This window comes from Saccopteryx leptura, chromosome 6 (assembly GCF_036850995.1).
Source record: "Saccopteryx leptura isolate mSacLep1 chromosome 6, mSacLep1_pri_phased_curated, whole genome shotgun sequence".
NCBI lineage: Eukaryota > Metazoa > Chordata > Mammalia > Chiroptera > Emballonuridae > Saccopteryx > Saccopteryx leptura.
This window is the reverse complement of record NC_089508.1, coordinates 77,857,028-77,876,908: the sequence shown is the minus strand read 5'-3', so window position 1 is coordinate 77,876,908 and position 19,881 is coordinate 77,857,028. Positions and strand designations below refer to the sequence as shown.

At 41.5% G+C, this 19,881-nt stretch overlaps 1 protein-coding gene across 3 annotated transcripts in view; it reads left to right on the top strand.

The window, feature by feature from the left end:
• Positions 1-19,881, top strand: part of SNAP23 (synaptosome associated protein 23) — a 52,466-nt gene that overhangs the window by 17,311 nt on the left and 15,274 nt on the right. For all 3 annotated transcript variants that reach the window (XM_066342183.1, XM_066342180.1, XM_066342182.1), the window contains exons 2-5: positions 15,305-15,408; positions 15,980-16,021; positions 16,442-16,490; positions 17,188-17,305. In XM_066342183.1, coding sequence (XP_066198280.1) covers positions 15,352-15,408; positions 15,980-16,021; positions 16,442-16,490; positions 17,188-17,305 — 266 coding nt within the window. In that variant the 5' untranslated portion in view covers positions 15,305-15,351. The remainder of the gene's footprint in view (positions 1-15,304; positions 15,409-15,979; positions 16,022-16,441; positions 16,491-17,187; positions 17,306-19,881) is intronic.

Sequence of the window (19,881 nt, the reverse complement as noted above, 5' to 3'; positions counted from 1 at the left end):
ATGTACCATAGCTTTTTTTCCCCCTATTTTTATTAATTTTAATGCAGTGACATTGATAAACCAGGGTACATATGTTCCGAGAAAACATCTCCAGATTATTTTGAAATTTGATTATGTTGCATACCCCTCACCCAAAGTCAAATTGTCTTCTGTCACCTTCTATCTGGTTTTCTTTGTGCCCCTCCCTTCACCCCATCCCTTACCATAGCTTTTTTTTTTTTAATTAATGTAAATTTTTTTTTTTTTTTTTTTTTACAGAGACAGAGTCAGAGAGAGGGATAGATAGCGACAGACAGACAGGAATGAAGAGAGATGAGAAGCATCAATCATCAGTTTTTTGTTGTGGCACTTTAATTGTTCATTGATTGCTTTCTCATAGTGCCTTGACCGTGGGGCTACAGCAGACCGAGTAACCCCTTGCTCAAGCCAGTGACCTTGGGTCCAAGCTGGTCCCTACCATAGCTTTTTTAACCACATGTCCACTGATGGACACTTGGGCTATTTCCAGATCTTGGCTATTGTAAACAATGCTGCAATAAATGTGGGGGTGCATATCTTCTTTTAAATTAGTGTTTTGAGATTCTTAGGATATATTCCTAAAAGTGGGCTAACTGGGTCAAAAGGCAGTTCCATTTTTAATTTTTTTGAGGAAACTGCATACTGTTTTCCATGGCGGCTGCACAAGTCTGTTCCCACCAGCAGTTCAGGAGGGTTCCCTTTTCTGCGCACCCTTGTCAGCACTTGTGTGTTGATTTGTTAATGAGCACCATTCTGACAGAAGCGAGGTGGTATTCCACTCCTGGGAGCTGGGCAGGCCTTTTTGTGTGTCTGCCCTTCCTACCAGTCTCTCTGGGGCTTTGTAAGGCCAGTGGCCACCACCATCATGGTGCAGGTTCTCATTGGATTTCGGCAGACGGTAAAGGAACAGTGGAGCCAGAAAATGGTGGGCTATTCCATTTATAAAAGTCTTTTAAGGGTGGACGAGCAAACAGGGAAGAGGGCTTCCCTTTCAGGGCTCCCAAGCCCCTACTCAGTTTCCAGTTCCATACCCTAGTCCACACCCCAGACTCATTCTCTGGATTTACCTGCAGGACTCACAGGCCCCCAGCAACCTCAGCCCTCTGGTGGGGGGTGGGGGGGATAATACCCCTTCTCCTGCAAACAGTAGCAAACAATCGCCCCTCCCAAGCAGGGAGGCAGTTGTGATTTGCCATCTGCAGCCCTAAGGGCAAGCAACCGCACCTACAACCGTCCATAGACTATACACATAGGGCACTGCCCCAATACAAGCCAGCAAACTTAAAAAACATTTGTTTACCCAAAAGGCTTCTTCTGTAACCCTTGGTTATGTACTTCTCTTCATTTAGTCTGAACTTGGTTTTTCCATATGATTGTTTTTAAATTTAGTTATAATCCAATTTGGCCCTGGGAGGTAGCAGTTGTAAGTCTGCCTACTCCGTTGCCATCTTGGAATCAATATAGAGCACTTCATTTTTTTTAATTTTTTTTATTTTTGTATTTTTCTGAAGCTGGAAACGGGGAGAGAGGGTCACACAGACTCCCGCATGCGCCTGACCGGGATCCACCAGGGGGCAACGCTCTGCCCACAAGGGGGTGATGCTCTGCCCCTCCAGGGCGTTGCTCTGTTGCGACCAGAGCCACTCTAGCGCCTGGGGCAGAGGCCAAGGAGCCATCCCCAGCGCCCGGGCCATCTTTGCTCCAATGGAGCCTCGGCTGCAGGAGGGGAAGAGAGAGACAGAGAGGAAGGAGAGAGGGAGGGGTGGAGAAGCAGATGGGCGCTTCTCCTGTGTGCCTTGGCCGGGAATTGAACCTGGGACTTCTGCATGCCAGGCCGACGCTCTACCACTGAACCAACTGGCCAGGGCCCACTTCATTATTTTTAACATTATAAATAATACTGGGACTAATATATTTTATTAAAATGTTTTTATGTATTGATTTTAGAAAGAGGAAGGGGAAGCGAGAGAAACATTAATTTGTTGTTCCACTTATTTATGCATTCATTAATTGATTTTTTTAAGACTTTATTTATTGATTTTACAGAGAAGGGAGGAGAGAAGTAGCAAGAAGTATCAACTCATAGTTGCTCCACTTTATTTGTTCATTGATTGCTTGTAGTTTGTGCCTTTGACCCAGCGATTCCAGGTCAACGCTTTTATCCATTGCATCACCACAGGCCAGACACATTAGTTCATTTTCATATGTGCCAGGGATCAAACCAGCAAAATTGGATGACATTCTAACCAACTGAGCTCTCTGGCCAGGGCTTGAACTAATGTATTTTTGTCTGTATCTGTGATTTTTTTCTAGGTTGCTAAAAGTAGAAAAGGGCCAGAGTAGGAGTATTTAAATTTTTCTTGTATATATTACATTACTTATTGAAAGTTTGTTTTTAAAAATCAATATTTTGCCCTGGCTGGTTGGCTCAGTGGTAGAGCGTCGGCCTAGCGTACAGAAGTCCCAGGTTCGATTCCCGGCCAGGGCACACAGGAGAAGCGCCTATCTGCTTCTCCACCCCTCCCCCTCTCCTTCCTCTCTGTTTCTCTCTTCCCCTCCTGCAGCCAAGGCTCCATTGGAGCAAAGATGGCCCGGGCGCTGGAGATGGCTCTGTGGCCTCTGCCTCAGGCGCTGGAGTGGCTCTGGTCATAACATAGCGACGCCCTGGAGGGGCAGAGCATCGCCCCCTGGTGGGCAGAGCTTTGCCCCTGGTGGGTGTACCGGGTGGATCCCGGTTGGGCGTATGCGGGAGTCTGACTGTCTCTCCCCGTTTCCAGCTTCAGAAAAATGCAAAAAAAAAAAAAAAAAAAAACCAAAAAAAAAAAAAAATCAATATTTTATTTTCTTAAATAGTGTTCAAGAAAACTTTAATTTTATAGGAGTGGGAATTGAAATATATCCTGGATGCTAGAAAAATACTGTTTCTATGTATATATTATTTTTGTGTGTTTGTGACAGAAACAGAAAGGGACAGACAGGGAAAGAAATGAGAAGCATCAATTCTTTGTTGCAGCTCCTTAGTTGTTCATTGATTGCTTTCTTATTTGTGCCTTGATGTGGGGGACTACAGCAGAGTGTGACCACTTGCTCATGCCAGAACACCTTGGGCTTCAAGCCAGCAGCCTTTGGCCTCAATCCGGCGACCACAGGTTCATGTCTATGAGCCTGCACTCAAGCCAGCGACCTTGAGGTTTTGAACCTGAGTCCTCTGCGTCCCAGTCCAACACTCTATCCACTGTGCTACCACCTGGTCAGGTTATATCAATACTTTTTAAGTGAGAGGAGGAGAGATAGGCTCCTGCATGCACCCCGACTAGAATCAACCCAGCAACCCCTATTTGGGGCTGATGTTTGAATCAACTGAATTATCCTCAGTGCCTGAGGCCAATGCTCAGACCAACCAAGCTATCCTTAGGGCCCAGGGCCAATACTTGAATCAATCAAATCACTAGCTGCAAGACAGGAAGAGAAGCAGATGGTTGGCTTCTCGTGTGTGCCCTGATTGGGTATCCAACCTAGGACATACATACACTGATGCTCTACCCACTGAGCAAACCGGCCAGGGCCTATATCAATATTTCTAGTGTCATTTGGAGCTTGCAACAGTTTTTTACCGTTTAAAGCCGTGATTTTTCAAATAGTTTTTTTTCATGGCAAACTAATTGCTGACTACAACCATTTTCATCTCATGGCTTGCATAGTAAGGAGGAAAGGTCAGTGCCCTTTTTCCTTAGTAATTAATTTATGTGTGCCATGAAAATAAAAAGGTTGAAAATTTCAGTGTTTAGAGTTTTTCACCTCCTTCTCCAGGAAGAAAACAGGTGGTTGGTAAACAGGATGGAAAAACCATGTTAAGAAATATACTGATGTGCTTCCTTATTAAGATCCAAGAACAGTCTGTGTTTAAAATAACTTCTTTTTTTTTTAAGATTTCATTTATTCATTTTAGAGAGGAGAGAGAGAGAGAGAGAATGAGAATATGAATGTGGGAGGAGCAGGAAGCATCAACTCCTATATATGCCTTGACCAGGAAAGTCCAGGGTTTCGAACTGGTGACCTCAGCGTTCCAGGTCGACGCTTTATCCACTGCACCACCACAGGTCAGGCTACAATAACTTCTTATAATTCTGAAAATTCCATAATTTTAAAAGAGAAAAGAATCCAAATTTTCTTTTGTAATTGAAAGGAAAAAAAATTTTTTAACCAGCATTCCTGGCTATTTTTCATTATCCATCAAAGTTTGTAGTTTTTTGGGCATAACTTTTGCTGCTAATGAAGTCATAGAGTATTCTGAAACCTGTCTTAAAAAGTCAGTGTATGTTTATAACTTTTTATTATTTATTTATTTATTTTTAATGTTATTTAGACAATTAAATTTAATAGGGTGACATTGATCAACAAGAGTACATAGGTTTCGGCCCTGGCTGGTTGGCTCAGTGGTAGAGCATCGGCCTGGTGTGCAGAAGTCCCGGGTTCGATTCCTGGCCAGGGCACACAGGAGAAGCGCCCATTTGCTTCTTCACACCCCCCCCTTTCCTCTCTGTCTCTCTCTTCCCCTCCCGCAGCGAGGCTCCATTGGAGCAAAGATGACCCGGGCGCTGGGGATGGCTCCTTGGCCTCTGCCCCAGGCGCTGGAGTGGCTCTGGTCGCGGCAGAGCAACGCCCTGGAGGGGCAGAGCATCACCGCCTGGTGGGCAGAGCGTAGCCCCCTGGTTGGTGTGCCGGGTGAATCCCTGTCGGGCGCATGCGGGAGTCTGTCTGACTGTCTCTCCCCGTTTCCAGCTTCAGAAAAATACAAAAATACAAAAAACAAACAAACAAACAAAAAAAGAGTACATAGGTTTCAGGTGAATGTTTCTATAACATTTGAACTGTTGATTATGTTATATACCCATCATCCAAAGTCAAATCATTTTCCGTCATCTTATATTTGTCCCTCTTTACTCCATCTGCTTCATTCCCCTATATCCTCCTTCTCGGTAACCACTTTTATCTATGTCCATGAGTCTCAGCTTTATAGCCCACCTATGTGTGAAACCATACAGCTCTTAGCTTTTTCTGATTTTACTTATTTCATTCAGTATAATCAGGGTCCATCAATGTTGTCATAAATGGCACTATGTCATCATTTTTTATGGCTGAGTAGTATTCTGTTGTGTATATGTACCACATCTTTTTTATGTTTATAACTTTTCTAATGTGAAAGGTAATAAAATTCTTTTATAGAAAATTTAGGGCCCTGGCCGGTTGGCTCGGCAGTGGAGCGTCGGCCTGGCATGCAGGGGACCCGGGTTCGATTCCCGGCCAGGGCACATAGGAGAAGCGCCCATTTGCTTCTCCACCCCACCCCCTCCTTCCTCTCTGTCTCTCTTCCCCTCCCGTAGCCAAGGCTCCATTGGAGCAAAGATGGCCCGGGCACTGGGGATGGCTCCTTGGCCTCTGCCCCAGGCGCTAGAGTGGCTCTGGTCGCGGCAGAGCAACGCCCCGGAGGGGCAGAGCATCACCCCTGGTGGGCGTGCCGGGTGGATCCCGGTCGGGCGCATGCGGGAGTCTGTCTGACTGTCTCTCCACGTTTCCAGCTTCAGAGAAGAAGAAAAAAAAAAAAAAATTAGAAAACATATTATTGTATAAGGCAAATAAATATTACCTGTGAAAGTAAAAAAAAATTTTTTTTTAAGGATTTGAGAGAGAGACAGACAGACAGACAGATACATAGATCTGTTCCTGTATGTGCCCTGCCAGAGGACAGAACTGGCAACTTCTGAGCTTTGGGACTATGCTCTAGTCCAGGGGTCCCCAAACGTTTTACAGAGGGGGCCAGTTCACTGTCCCTCAGACCATTGGAGGGCCTGACTATGAACAAATCCCTATGCACACTGCACATACCTTATTTCAAAGTAAAAAAAAACAAAATGGGAACAAATACAGTATTTAAAATAAAGAACAAGTAAATTTAAATCAACAAACTGACCAGTATTTCAATGGGAACTATGCTCCTCTCACTGACCACCAATGAAAGAAGTGCCCCTTCTGGAAGTGCAGCGGGGGCCGGATAAATGGCCTCAGGGGGCCGCAGTTTGGGGACCCCTGCTCTAGTCTAACCAACCAAGCTATCTAGCCAGGGCTAATTTTTTAAAACATTTTTAATCTCATTCAAGATGAGGTAGAAATTTACATTTTTGGCCTTTAGCTTTTAAAGTATACATACCTTTTTTTTTTTTTTTTTTGTATTTTTCTGAAGCTGGAAACAGGGAGAGACAGTCAGACAGACTCCCGCATGTGCCCGACCGGGATCCACCCGGCCATCTTTGCTCCAATGGAGCCTTGACTGCGGGAGGGGAAGAGAGAGACAGAGAGGAAGGAGGGGGCGGGGGTGGAGAAGCAAATGGGAGCTTCTCCTATGTGCCCTGGCCGGGAATCGAACCCGGGTTCCCCACATGCCAGGCCGACGCTCTACCGCTGAGCCAACCAGCCAGGGCTAAAGTATACATACTTTTAAATGTAGCATTAAGTAAGATTTATTGTTAGGAAATAATAGTGTATAACGTTGTATAATGACCATTTTAAGTCTCTAAAAACAGTTCAGTGTTTTCAGATATACTAACATATAAATAATTATTTTGATGTTTCCTTATTAGGTTTCACTTTCTCTTGTACCAGTTATTAATTATAGCCAGGAGTGGCAGTCTAGATAAGTACCTATTAACAGGAAACTTGTTTTAATTTAAACCTGTTTAATATCTGTCTTGACATGTACAGACTCGTGACTGTCACGAAAATAGTTGAGATGTCAGTCCTATACAGTGTCATCAACTTTAGGTTCAAATTTAGCCTTACAGATGGAACAATTAATATTTAATAACTATTATTTTAATGGAATTTACATAGATGCCATTCATATTTAACATGACTGCTTTACTTTCCTATTGCCTACTATTTCTTTTTCTTTTTTTTTTTTTCTGAAGCTGGAAACGGGGAGAGACAGTCAGACAGACTCCCGCATGTGCCCGACCGGATCCACCCGGCACGCTCACCAGGGGCATGAGCGACGCTCTGCCCACCAGGGGGCGATGCTCTGACCCTCCAGGGCGTCACTCTGTTGAGACCAGAGCCACTCTAGCGCCTGGGTTAGAGGCCAAGGAGCCATCCCCAGCGCCCGGGCCATCTTTGCTCCAATGGAGCCTTGGCTGCGGGAGGGGAAGAGAGAGACAGAGAGGAAGGAGAGAGGGAGGGGTGGAGAAGCAGATGGGCGCTTCTCCTGTGTGCCCTGGCCGGGAATCGAACCCGGGAGTTCTGCACGCCAGGCCGATGCTCTACCACTGAGCCAACCGGCCAGGGCTTGCCTACTATTTCTATCTGCTTCCCCAATAATATTAAAAGAATGGCTAACACTTGATTATCAGCCATGCCTCAGGAACTGTGCTAAGCACTTTGTATGGATCATCTTCTTTAATCCTCATTTTGAAAGCCTATGAAATAGATTGTTTTACCTCTGTTTTACAAATGCAGAAATTGGGTCTTAGTGAAGTTAGGTAATTTTGTTCCAAGGTCATACAACACTTACATTTTGGGGCCAGAATTTGAATGCTGGAGCTCCCCCCCCCCCACTTGAACAGAAATTTCCATTTGTTTTCACAGAAGTTTACCATGATAGTTGAGTCAAAAAATGCCAGAGAGAATCATAAATTTTATCAAACTGTTAAGAGTACAATAATAAACAATATGAGTATACTCATAGAACAACTTTTATTGTGATTTTTATTTTAAAAGAAGGAATAAGGCAGAAAACTAACTTGGTAGAATATTTTAATGCAAAATCCTTGCTTTCCAGTATAAAATGAATTACTTAAATAAACCATTCATATATATTGGTCTTGTCTGGACACTGTAGTATTGCTGGTGATTTAGTGTTGTTTCTTTCATTACTTCCTGATCTCTGTTTATTTTTATCAATGAAAACATATGGATCTCCTGTTGATTAATTTCTAAGTCCTTTTTTTCCTCTGTATTTCTAAAGCCTTTTTCTTTGTATTCCTTCTTCCCAATAGTATTTTCATTTTCTAAATTAATGTAGACAATTTTCAGGTGTAAATTATAAAATAGCTGAAAACCATGATTACTTTGATCTTTTTAGCTCTTCCATTTGACTGTCTTTAAGTCTGGAAGAGATTAGATTTCATGGTTTTATTTTATATTTTTATTTAATTTATTGGGGTAACATTTGTTAATAAATAGGTTTCAGGTGTACAATTCTATAATTTTTGGTGTGTTGTCCACCACCCCAAGTCAGGTCTCCTTGATTTTACTATAGAAGGCCCCAGGGTCCTGGCTGGTTGACTCAGTGATAGAGCATTGGCCTGGCATGTGGATGTCCTGGGTTCAATTCCCAGTGAGGGCACACAAGAGAAGTGCCTCTCTGCTTCTCCACCCCTTCCCCTCTTGTGTGTGTGTCTCTCTCTCTCTTCCCCTCCTGCATTCATGGCTCTATTGGAGCAAGTTGGCCCCAGCTGCTGAGGATGGCTCCATGGCTAAGAAGAGCTTGGTTGCTGAGCAATGGAGCAACACAGCACACCCTATGGGCAGAGCATCACCCTGTAAGGGCTTGCCAGGTGGATCCTGGTCAGGGCACATGTGGGAATCTGTCTGCCTCCCCTCCTCTCAGTAATAAAAAAAGGGCACCAGGAAGGGTAGTTAGCCTATTTTCTGATATTTAGCACTTGTTTATTTTGTTTGTCTTTGAGAGACAGTAAGAGAGAAATGAGAAGCAGCAACATCACTTTAGTTGTTCATTGATTGCTTCTCATACATGCCTTGACCCAAGGGCTTCAGCTGAGACAGTGATCCCTTGCTCAAGCCAGCGACCTTGGGCTCAAGCCAGTGACCTTTGGGCTCACACTAACAACCTTGGGATCATGTTGATGATCCCACACTCAAGTCGGCTACCCTGCACTCAAGCTAGTGAGTCTGTGCTCAAGCCAGTTACCTCAAGGTTTTTAACCTGGGACCTTAGCATCCCAGATTGATGCTCTTTCTACTGTGCCACCACTGGTCAAGGCTGATATTCAGCACTTCTTTTTTTTTTTCAGTACTTCTTATGTCATCTTTTATTTGTTAAGGGTTGGTGCATTCAACAACAAGACTTTTATTTTTACAGAGACAGAGAGAGAGAGTCAGAGAGAGGAATAGACAGGGACAGACAGACAGGAACAGAGAGATGAGAAGCATCAGTCAATAGTTTCTCATTGCACATTGTGACACCTTAGTTGTTCATTGACTGCTTTCTCATGTGCCTTGACCACGGGCCTTCAGCAGACCGAGTAACCCCTTGCTCGAGCCAGCAACCTTGGGTCCAAGCTGGTGAGCTTTGCTCAAACCAGATGAGCCCGCGCTCAAGCTGGCGACCTTGGGGTCTCGAACCTGGGTCCTCGGCATCCCAGTCCAACGCTCTATCCACTGCGCCACCGCCTGGTCAGGCAACAACAACAAGACTTTTTTTTTTAACAAGACTTTTTACCAGACCACAAGCTATCCTTGGTTTCAGACTCAAACTTGAATATTAAATCTGCTCTAAACTGATTCAGTCACCCTGGGCAAATCAATTATTTAAACTGAGCCTCAGTTTCCCAATCTATAAAGTGGTATAAGAGAGATATGATATACTATATAAATACCTGGTCAGGTGTAAGACATATAGTAGGTATTCTATGAATATTTCTTCCTCCTCCCTTCTCCCAAGGTTTATAGTAAAAAAGAAGTAAAGACTAAATTAGGAACCTTCTATTCTAGTAAGCCCAACTGGACCATAGTGAAGGAGATAAGATATAAAAGTTCTGAGAAAAATTATTTTTCTTTCAAACGCATACAGTTAGCATCGTATATGAAGTCCCCAGAGCATTGGAAAAATGACACAGATATTTAGTCTACTGTGTTTCCACGAAAATAAGACAGTGTCTTCTATTAATTTTTGCTCCTAAAGACGCACTAGGTCTTATTTTCAGGGGATGTCTTATTTTTCCATGAACAAGAATTCATTTATTGTTGAACAAAAAATCAACATTTATTAATATACTGTAGTTATGTCATCACAAACATCAGCATAACCAGCCAAACTCTGAATTCCATCAAGAATTTCTTGTGCCTGACCAGGCGGTGGTACAATGGATAGAGCGTCGGACTGGGATGCGGAAGGCCCAGGTTGGAGATCCCAAGGTCACCAGCTTGAGTGCGGGCTCATCTGGTTTGAGCAAAGCTCACCAGCTTGGACCCAAGTCGCTGGCTCAAGCAAGGGGTTACTTGGTCTGCTGAAGGCCCACGGTCAAGACACATATGAGAAAGCAATCAATGAACAACTAAGGTGTCGCAATGAAAAACTGATAATTGATGCTTCTCATCTCTCTCCGTTCCTGTCTGTCCCTATCTATCCCTCTCTCTGACTCTCTCTGTCTCTGTTAAAAAAAAAAAAAAAAAAAGGAATTTTTTGTGATTCTATTTCCATGTGCAACAAGCTACCCTGTTTCCCTAAAAATAAGAGTGTCTTATATTAATTTTTGCTCCTAAAGACACACTAGGTCTTATTTTCAGGGGAGGCCTTATATTTCTAAGCTTGAAAAAAATTGCACTAGATCTTATTTTTGGGGAAACGGTATTAGTTTATATCTAAGAAAGCTGAGTTCAATGAGATCTTTGTGTCAAGTGATGTTTAGTAAAGGCTGATAACCTGGGGAATATTCTTTGTCTCTTTTTATAATACTTCCCCTTAAAATTCTGCTCTGTTTCTCTTACTTCCATTTACTATAATCATGAGTTAACAACCACAATAATCCAGAATAGAGAAGTCTTAGGAAGACTGTGTCCTGATGTCAGCATGCCAAACTTGAGAGAACTTTATTTTTCTTCTTTTTCTAAGTAAGAGGAGGGGCGATATATAGACTCCTGCATGCATCCCTACCGGGGTCCAACTGGAAATCCCATCTGGGGCCCTGCTTACAACTGAGCTATTTTTAGCACCTGAGGTGGAGGCTCCATGGAGCCATCCTCAGTGCCCAGGGCCAGTGTGCTTGAACCAATCGAGCCATGGCTGCAGAAAGGGGAGCAGGGGCAGGAGTGGAGAAGCAGATGGTTGCTTCTCTTGTGTGCCCTGACCGGAAATTGAACCCGGGACATCCACACACTGGGCTGATGCTCTACCACTGAGCCAACCAGCCAATGCCACATGTGAGAACTTTACGCAAGTCTGTTTCTTATCTTATGTGCCATTGGCTCTGGGGGAAAAAAAAGTACTCAGAAGTACTTTTGTGTGTGTGTGTGTGAAAGACAGATAGGGACAGACAGGAAAGGAGAGAGATGAGAAGCATCAATTCTTAGTTGCGGCTCCTTAGTCTCCTTAGTTCAGGGGTCGGGAACCTTTTTGGCTGAGAGAGCCATAAACGCCACATATTTTAAAATATAATTCCATGAGAGCCATACAACAACCCATGTACCTTACGTATTGTCCAATAAAAATTTGGTGTTGTCCCAGAGGACAGCTGAGATTGGCTCCAGCTACCTGCAACCATGAACATGAGTGGTAGGAAATGAATGGATTGTAATACATGAGAATGTTTTATATATATATATATATATATATTTTTTTTTTTTCCATTTTTCTGAAGCTGGAAACGGGGAGAGACAGTCAGACAGACTCCCGCATGCGCCCGACCGGGATCCACCCGGCACGCCCACCATGGGGCGACGCTCTGCCCACCAGGGGGCGATGCTCTGCCCCTCCCGGGTGTCGCCATGTTGCGACCAGAGCCACTCTAGCGCCTGAGGCAGAGGCCACAGAGCCATCCCCAGCGCCCGGGCCATCTTTGCTTCAATGGAGCCTTGGCTGCGGGAGGGGAAGAGAGAGACAGAGAGGAAAGTGCGTTGGAGGGGTGGAGAAGCAAATGGGCGCTTCTCCTGTGTGCCCTGGCCGGGAATCGAACCTGGGACTTCTGTACGCTAGGCCGACGCTCTACCGCTGAGCCAACCGGCCAGGGCGAGAATGTTTTATATTTTTAACGTTATTATTTTTTTATTAAAGATTTGTCTGTGAGCCAAATGCAGCCATCAAAAGAGCCATATCTGACTCACAAGCCATAGGTTCCCGACCCCTGCCTTAGTTCATTGATTGCTTTCTCATATGTGCCTTGATGGGGGGGGACTGCAGCAGAGCGAGTAATCCCTTGCTCAAGCCAGCAACCTGACACTCAAGCCAGCAAGCAACCTTGGCCTTCAAACCAATGACCTTTGGGTTCAAGCCAGCGATCTTGGGGTCATGTCTATGATCCCATGCTCAAGCCAGCGACCCTGTGCTCAAACTGGTGAGCCCATGCTAAGCCGGCGACCTCAGGGTTTCGAACCTGGGTCCTCCACATCCCAGTCTGATGCTCTATCCACTGCACCACTGCCTGGTCAGGCTTTATTTATTTATTTATTTATTATTTTTTTAATAGACATGGATAGACAGGAAGGGAGAGCGATGAGAATCATCAATTCTTCATTGAGGTATCTTTGTTGTTCATTGATTGCTTTCTCATATGTTCCTTGACTAGGGAGCTGCAGCTGAAACAGTGACCCCTTGCTCAAGCCAGTAAAGTCATGGTGCACTTTTGACCGGTCACAGGAAAGCAACAAAAGACGATAGAAATGTGAAATCTGCGCCAAATAAAAGGAAAACCCTCCCAGTTTCTGTAGGATGATGTGGTAGCATGTGCGCATGCGCAGATGATGCGCAAATGATGACCATGGTATCTCATGTTCAAGCTAGTGAGCCCATGCTCAAGCTGGTGAGCTCACTCTCAAGTCTAATGAGCCCCCACTCAAGCCAGCAACCTCAGGGGTTTGAACCTGGGTCCTCAACATCCCAAGTCAATGATCTATCCACTGCGCCACCTCCTGGTTAGGCTTGGAAGGACTTTTGAGTTCATTGAAAGAGTGTGGCCAAAATGACCCTGTTGCCATGTCAGTAGTGACTATTCACATCAGCTTCTAAGCTACATACAGTGTGTCCATAAAGTCATGGGCACTTTTGACCAGTCACAGGAAAGCAACAAAAGACGATAGAAATGTGAAATCTGCACCAAATAAAAGGAAAAACTCTCCCAGTTTCATACCTATTCAGTGCGGTTCGATGTGGGCTCACGCACAAATATTTTAGGGCTCCTTAGGTAGCTATCCCGTATAGCCTCTACAGACTTGTCACTGACTGATGGCCTACCAGAACGGGGTTTCTCCACCAAACTGCCGGTTTCCTTCAACTGCTTATCCCACCGACTAATGTTACTCCGATGTGGTGGCGCTTCGTTATAAATGCACCGATATTCACGTTGCACTTTGGTCACGGATTCAAATTTAGCGAGCCACAGAACACTGAACTTTCCTCTGTACCATCCACATCTCGACTGGCATGGCCGTGGGCTGCTCCGCTGTATACTTCATCATATGCGCATGCGCACATGCTGCCACATCATCCTGCCACATCATCCTACAGAAACTGGGAGGGTTTTCCTTTTATTTAGTGCAGATTTCACATTTCTATCGTCTTTTATTGCTTTCCTGTGACCGGTCAAAAGTGTACCATGACTTTATGGACACACTGTATATGTGCTTTTGTTTTGTTTTGTTTATAATTAGAAAGCAGGACTCTTGGCATCTTCAAGTTTAACAGAGATCAGTTTTGCATTTAAGCCTCTCTCTGAACCTACATGGAGTTTTGCTTGTTTTAAATAGGAAGATAGCAAATATTGACTTGTAATTGGCAAAAATACTTCCAGGAGTAAAATTACAAAATTATACAATATGAAAGATCTGGTATTCCTTATTCCCAACTACCCATAGGATAGTGTATTGGAAAACTGGACTAGGAGTGTCATTCCCAGGCACTTTTGATTAGCATGTGTTACTTATCACTTTCTGCTCTTTTGGGCTTTGAGAGGGATAGATAACTTTGGAGCATACTGCTTGGGGGGAAATAACCTAGATCTCTCACACATTGCTTATTATTCCATGAGACTCCGTATATGTAACAGTAGTACTGAATAACATCTATTGATGTTTTTAGTTTGAATGTCTTTGAAATCTCTTTATCATAGTTACTGTTTGTAGGAAATAATTGTTCTTTTTCTTAATGACTTCACTAAAACAACAAACAATACAGTAATTGGAAAGTCTACTATTAATAAAAACTAGTTATTTTCTGGACACTTAGGTCAAGATTATCCCCCCCCCTTTTTTAAGTGAGGGGAGAGAGAGAGAGAGAAATAGGGGTGGGAGTAAGTGGGAGGAAGCATCAACTCCTAATATTGCTTCTTGTATGTGCCTTGACCAGGCAAGGCCAGGGTTTAGAACCGATGACCTCAGCATTCCAGGTTGACATTTTATCTGCTGCACCACCACAGGTCAAGCAAGATTACCCTTTTCTTGTGAAAAATGAAAATACTTTATTTTCTTTAATGAGTATCCTGGACAATCAGCACATTTTTATAATGTTTTCTGGGTTCTTCAGGCACAAGACTTTGTTATATTACTGATGGAAACTGCCTAACTTAGCCTTCTTTACTTTACTGCTTTTCCATATTCAGTGTATAATGACCATTGTATAACCAAGAATTTATTTTAATAGTGTCTTAAAGCTTGTATTTTAGTAATCCCTCCCTTCTCAAGGCAGAAGAACCACCTTTCTATTAGAAATAGCCCTTCACTAGAAGTTCTGAAACCTGAATTTTAGGTTCACCTCTGGTACTAACTAGCATTTAAGCATTCATTTACCCTGTTTTAGTTTTTTCATCTGTGAGATAGACCTTTTTATGGGGAGGGGGTTTTGTTTTTTTGAGAGAGAGAGAGGGAGGAAGGGAGGGAGAGAGATGAGAAGTATCAACTTGTAGTTGTGACACTTTAGTTGTTCATACATACCTTGACTGGGGGGCTCCAGCCAAGCCAGTGACCCCTTGCTCAAGCCATTGACCATGGGCTCAAGCCAACAAGCTTGGGCTTCAAGCCAGCGACCATGGAATCATGTCGATGACCCTATGCTCAAGCTAGCAACCCCATACTCAAGCTGATGAGCCCACGCTCAAGCCGGTGACCTCAGGGTTTTGAACCTGGGTCCTAAACATTCCAGGTCAACGCTCTATCCACTGTGCAACCACTGGTCAGGCATATAGATAGATAGACTCTTTTATCCTATTTTCTGAATAAATACCCTAAATTCCAAAAGTTCACGCTCTGCTCAAACAAATTTGTTTTATTATCCTTATTCTTACAGAATATCCTCATTTCAGTTTCTGTGCCTCTCAAGAGTTTTAATTCATCATGGATAATCTGTCATCAGAAGAAATTCAGTTGAGGGCTCACCAGGTTACTGATGAGGTAAATGTTTTACTTGGTATAAGTAATTAATTTTCTTGTAGTTTTCACAGTAGAGAGATGAGAGAACCTTCTTAGAAGATCATTTTAGCCTCTTCCTACTCCCTTTATATCAAAGAATGCATTTGCCCTAGAGTGCCATTACTAACTCCTTATTTTATTATTTTACCAAAAAACTGAATAAGTGAAACCAATTTGTATGATATTTTTAAAGTAATCATTACTTAACGGTTACTTACAACAAAGATGCTCTAAATGTGAGGAATTCTGGACATTTAATTTTAACAGAACTTTTTAATACCTGTATAATATACCTAGATTTCTGCTTACGTTAAATTTTTATAAATCCCATTAACTTCAGCCTCCACATTTTTTCTTAAGGAGAGCACGTGGTAGAAAAAAACTAAAATTATAGTGATAAACTTTTTTGTTTGTTTGTTTTAAAGCAGGGAATAGATGTGCTGGCATTCTTTAAAAATAGAGTAGCATCATGAATATGACTTGTGATCAGATTTTTCTCTTTTTTTTTTTACATGTTTTAAAATGCTAAAATCCTTATTTTTTTTCCCTCTAGTCTCTGGAAAGTACAAGGAGAATCTTGGGTTTAGCCATTGAGGTAAGAAAGTGTTTAATTATCAAATTAAAAACAGAAACTGTATAGGAGGGATGCTGCTAATACAAGCTGGAATTGGTGTCAAGTCAGAAGGGCATTGTATCAATAAGCTTTTTATTTGAAACCAGCAATTGATGAAATTGTCAAACCATGCACTAATTGGGACATTTTCCTCCCACTGATAGCATTGGAATATGACAGGAAAGATGAATACATAATACATTTGCGACTTAATTATTGTAGGGGAACGGGTTATTATGTTAAGGTGTGTTGGCTTGGGAATATTAATTTTCTCTGTAGTAGTACCACTCTAGGAACTTAGGTTTCTAAATTTTCTCCTGCTATTTATCAGGTCTTATAGTTTTTGTTTCTGTTATTTTTGCTATGTTTTGTTCTGCTATCAGCTTTTTTCTCTTCCTTTAGTCTCAAGATGCAGGAATCAAGACTATCACTATGCTGGATGAACAAGGAGGTGAGTTGAAATTATTGGCAGAAACTTTTGATTTGACTTATGATGCCAGAATGCCCTTATAAATCAGCCAATTATAAAATTAAGACTTTGGGAGTATCTTCCCTTTGTAAGATAAGAATGATATGTTTACTTTTTTTCTTCTGACTTGAACTGTGTGTTTTGCTAATTGGAAGTGGGGGCAACAATATCCAATCGTAGACTAAGTACATATTTTTTAGGTAGTAGGACTTATTGTGTGCACTGGGCATACGTACATTTTATCAATACATTATAATATTTTTGCATGATTTTCAGAAATTAAGTCCTTAAATAGGTTTATATTCAGTCAAGCTTGTAAACATTCCTTTTGACTTGGCCTTGAGTAAGTTTTGAGCCTATTCAAAGATAGAAATGCTGAGGATCTGGTCTGGTCATATTACACTTAGTTAAGTTGCAAGGGGGATCTTTAAACAAAGCCTCACATGCTCCTATTATACAAATTTCTTTAAAACAAATCTTTCTGCAGTAAGAGGCCAGGTGCCTCAGGATCAGTTTGTGAAAGATTGTTTTTATGTTGCACAGTATGTAATATCCCCTGGCACTAATACAGTTACTATGTTGTGTTATTGTTGGATTCAAGGTTGAAGTTTGCTGTTTTATAATAATAGTTAGCACTATGAATGTAACACAAAATGTAACTTCCACAACTTATTTTTAGAACAACTAAACCGCATAGAAGAAGGCATGGACCAAATAAATAAAGACATGAAAGAGGCAGAGAAGACTTTAACAGAACTCAACAAGTGCTGTGGCCTTTGTGTCTGCCCATGTAATAGGTGAGTTGATAAATCAGGACCTTTTAAAAATAAATTTAAAGTGAGAGCATCCTTCCTCCCTGTCCCCAATAAGGTAATCAAGTGTGACTGAGTCTAAATAAGGAACTTTGTTAGATAAACTATTTCTCCTTAAAGTAGATCAAGCTTCTCATGTAAATGTGCAGACTCACTGAAAACCATAGCTTAAATCTGATCAATTGTTGATCAAGTTTCAATTTCATTTTTTAGTAATACATGAAAAGGTTGGGAAATATACATCTGAATACTACAGAAGAGAATAGAATCAGTGTCTTTTCCTGTCAAACAAGGAGTATTAACAAAATAAGTATTCTGTGGTAAGCACATGAGTGATGGCCAGGGGAGTCAAGGACTTGATCCTGTCCTCAAAATACTTACCAACTGGTTGGATATATGAGGAAAAATAGCAAAAAAGTAAAAAATATATAATTCTAGTACTAGATTATGTGATATCAACTAAACCTAAGGGTATAGAATTGATAAAGCTTAATTTGGAGAACATCTTAAAGGAGAGGTAGGACTTGAATTGGGCTCTGAGTGAGTAGGAACATTTGGCTGGACTTGGAAGAACTGGGAGAGCATATCCTGTGGTAGGTTTAATGTAAACAAACATCACAGACAAGCCAGACATAACTGAGCTGCATGAATTATATAGATGAAAAATGGAAAATAAGATATAAGTAGATAGTAGAGTAACTTGAATGCCAGACTAAAGAGTTGATCGTTTAGAGTGGAATATATTGTATTATAGTTGGAAACTAGTTGGAAACCTTTTGTAATCTAGGCCTGTGAAGTAAGACCTCATCATTGAGATTAGAGAGAAAAATGTAAGTCAAAATTCTTTTTAAATCAACTGATTGTATGTCAAACACAGTGAAGAAAAAAAATCAAAGAATACACCAAAGATTTGATATTTCTAGTAAACCAAGAGTGGAAAAGTCTTCAAACTTCCTGTATATAGTATATGAGATTATGCTCGATAGAAAGGAATTTATTATTCTTGATGACTCCATTTTGAATATTTAAATTCTCTTATTCTCAGGTAAATCAAACTCCATGGTGTTCACAAATATTATATTATTCAGACCAAGATTTGGTTTTGACTAAGGCAATTAATTATTACCTTGCCTTCTGTTAGAAGGAGCTCATCTTTGTTTTAAAAAGTAATAAACAAAACAACTTTGAACTTTACCATTAGTTGAAAGGACAGTGTCTGGAGATTGGATGACCATCATTACCGCTGAGAGTATTCATTTTTAAAGTGCTTTGGAAGCATTAGTACTTCCATCTAGTTGTCTCAGCTGATATGGCAAACCAAGAATAGAATACAAAGATTTACAAAATCAGCCTTTTTACTCCCCAAAGGAGTTAGGAATGGAAGGACTTTTATTATATTTTCATAATTTCTAATAAGTGTTTTCATGTGATAATATTCTCTGTGCCATTTCTACTAGAAAAAATAGAGTTAAGTTGCTTTTTGATCAACTTTAGTGTATGTTTTAGGCACAAGAATTTCCATTAGTTGTGCCACCGCCTGGTCAATTAGGCACAAGAATTTAATATTTGACAGTATTTCTACCTAGCTTTGTCCATGGGCTTCCTATTCTGAGACAAGTCTGTTGACCTCTTTGGAATTTGGATGACTCTCCATAAGTGCATATTTTAATAACTATGACTGTCAGTCAGAGTTTTTCAGATTACTGTAAGCAAACAAGTTAGAAATGAACAGATTTTCTTTATTCAAACTCTTAACTATGTTTTATAAATTATCCTTTTCTCCTATGTTCTATGTACCCTGTAGGAAGAGTGCAGAGGAGAAAAGGTAAATGAATTTCCTTGAGAACAGGTACTCAAAGAAGAGCAAGGAGGAAGAAGGCCTCCCTAGAACCAACAGCAAAATCAGTTCTAAGTCAGGGGTTGAACAGGAAAGAGCAGTGAATCCTAAGATGGTCTAATATCATAAAAAGGGGGAAATGAAAGCACAGAAGTATTAATTTTATTTCTCTTTGTGTCTCCCAGACAAGCATAGGCAAGATTTTCTTGGACTCTTGTGAAAGAGAAGGTAGAGTATGGTCCTGAGCAGTCTTTCACCTCTAACCTCAGCAGAACTCTTTCTCAGGAGGTCAGGAGAAGGCACTTCTTAACAGATGGAATCAAAGGGTTACTATAATAGAACAGTTGTTCCTGAAGAGGAGGAGAGAGTTAGAGATGTCTGATTGTAATTGCCTTCCTTGCACCTATCTCTTCTTAATATCATTGAGTTGGGCCTCCATGATATCTCTTGTCCTTAGCTGTATCTACTATCATTTCTGCCAGTGTTTTGATCTTTCCAATCTTATCTGCTGGTTTCTGTCAGGCTTTTCGTATATATGGCCTTAACATGCGCATAACAAAAGCTGATATAGATCTTAGTCTTCTTCATATAAATCTAGTACTAATTCTGGTATTAGTAATAACAATTCTGGTCCACAATCTCTTATCTACCATTCAGAAATCTAAAAGACTCTGAAAGCCAAAGGTTTTTTTGTTTTGTTTTTTCTTTTGTCTGTTTTCTTCCT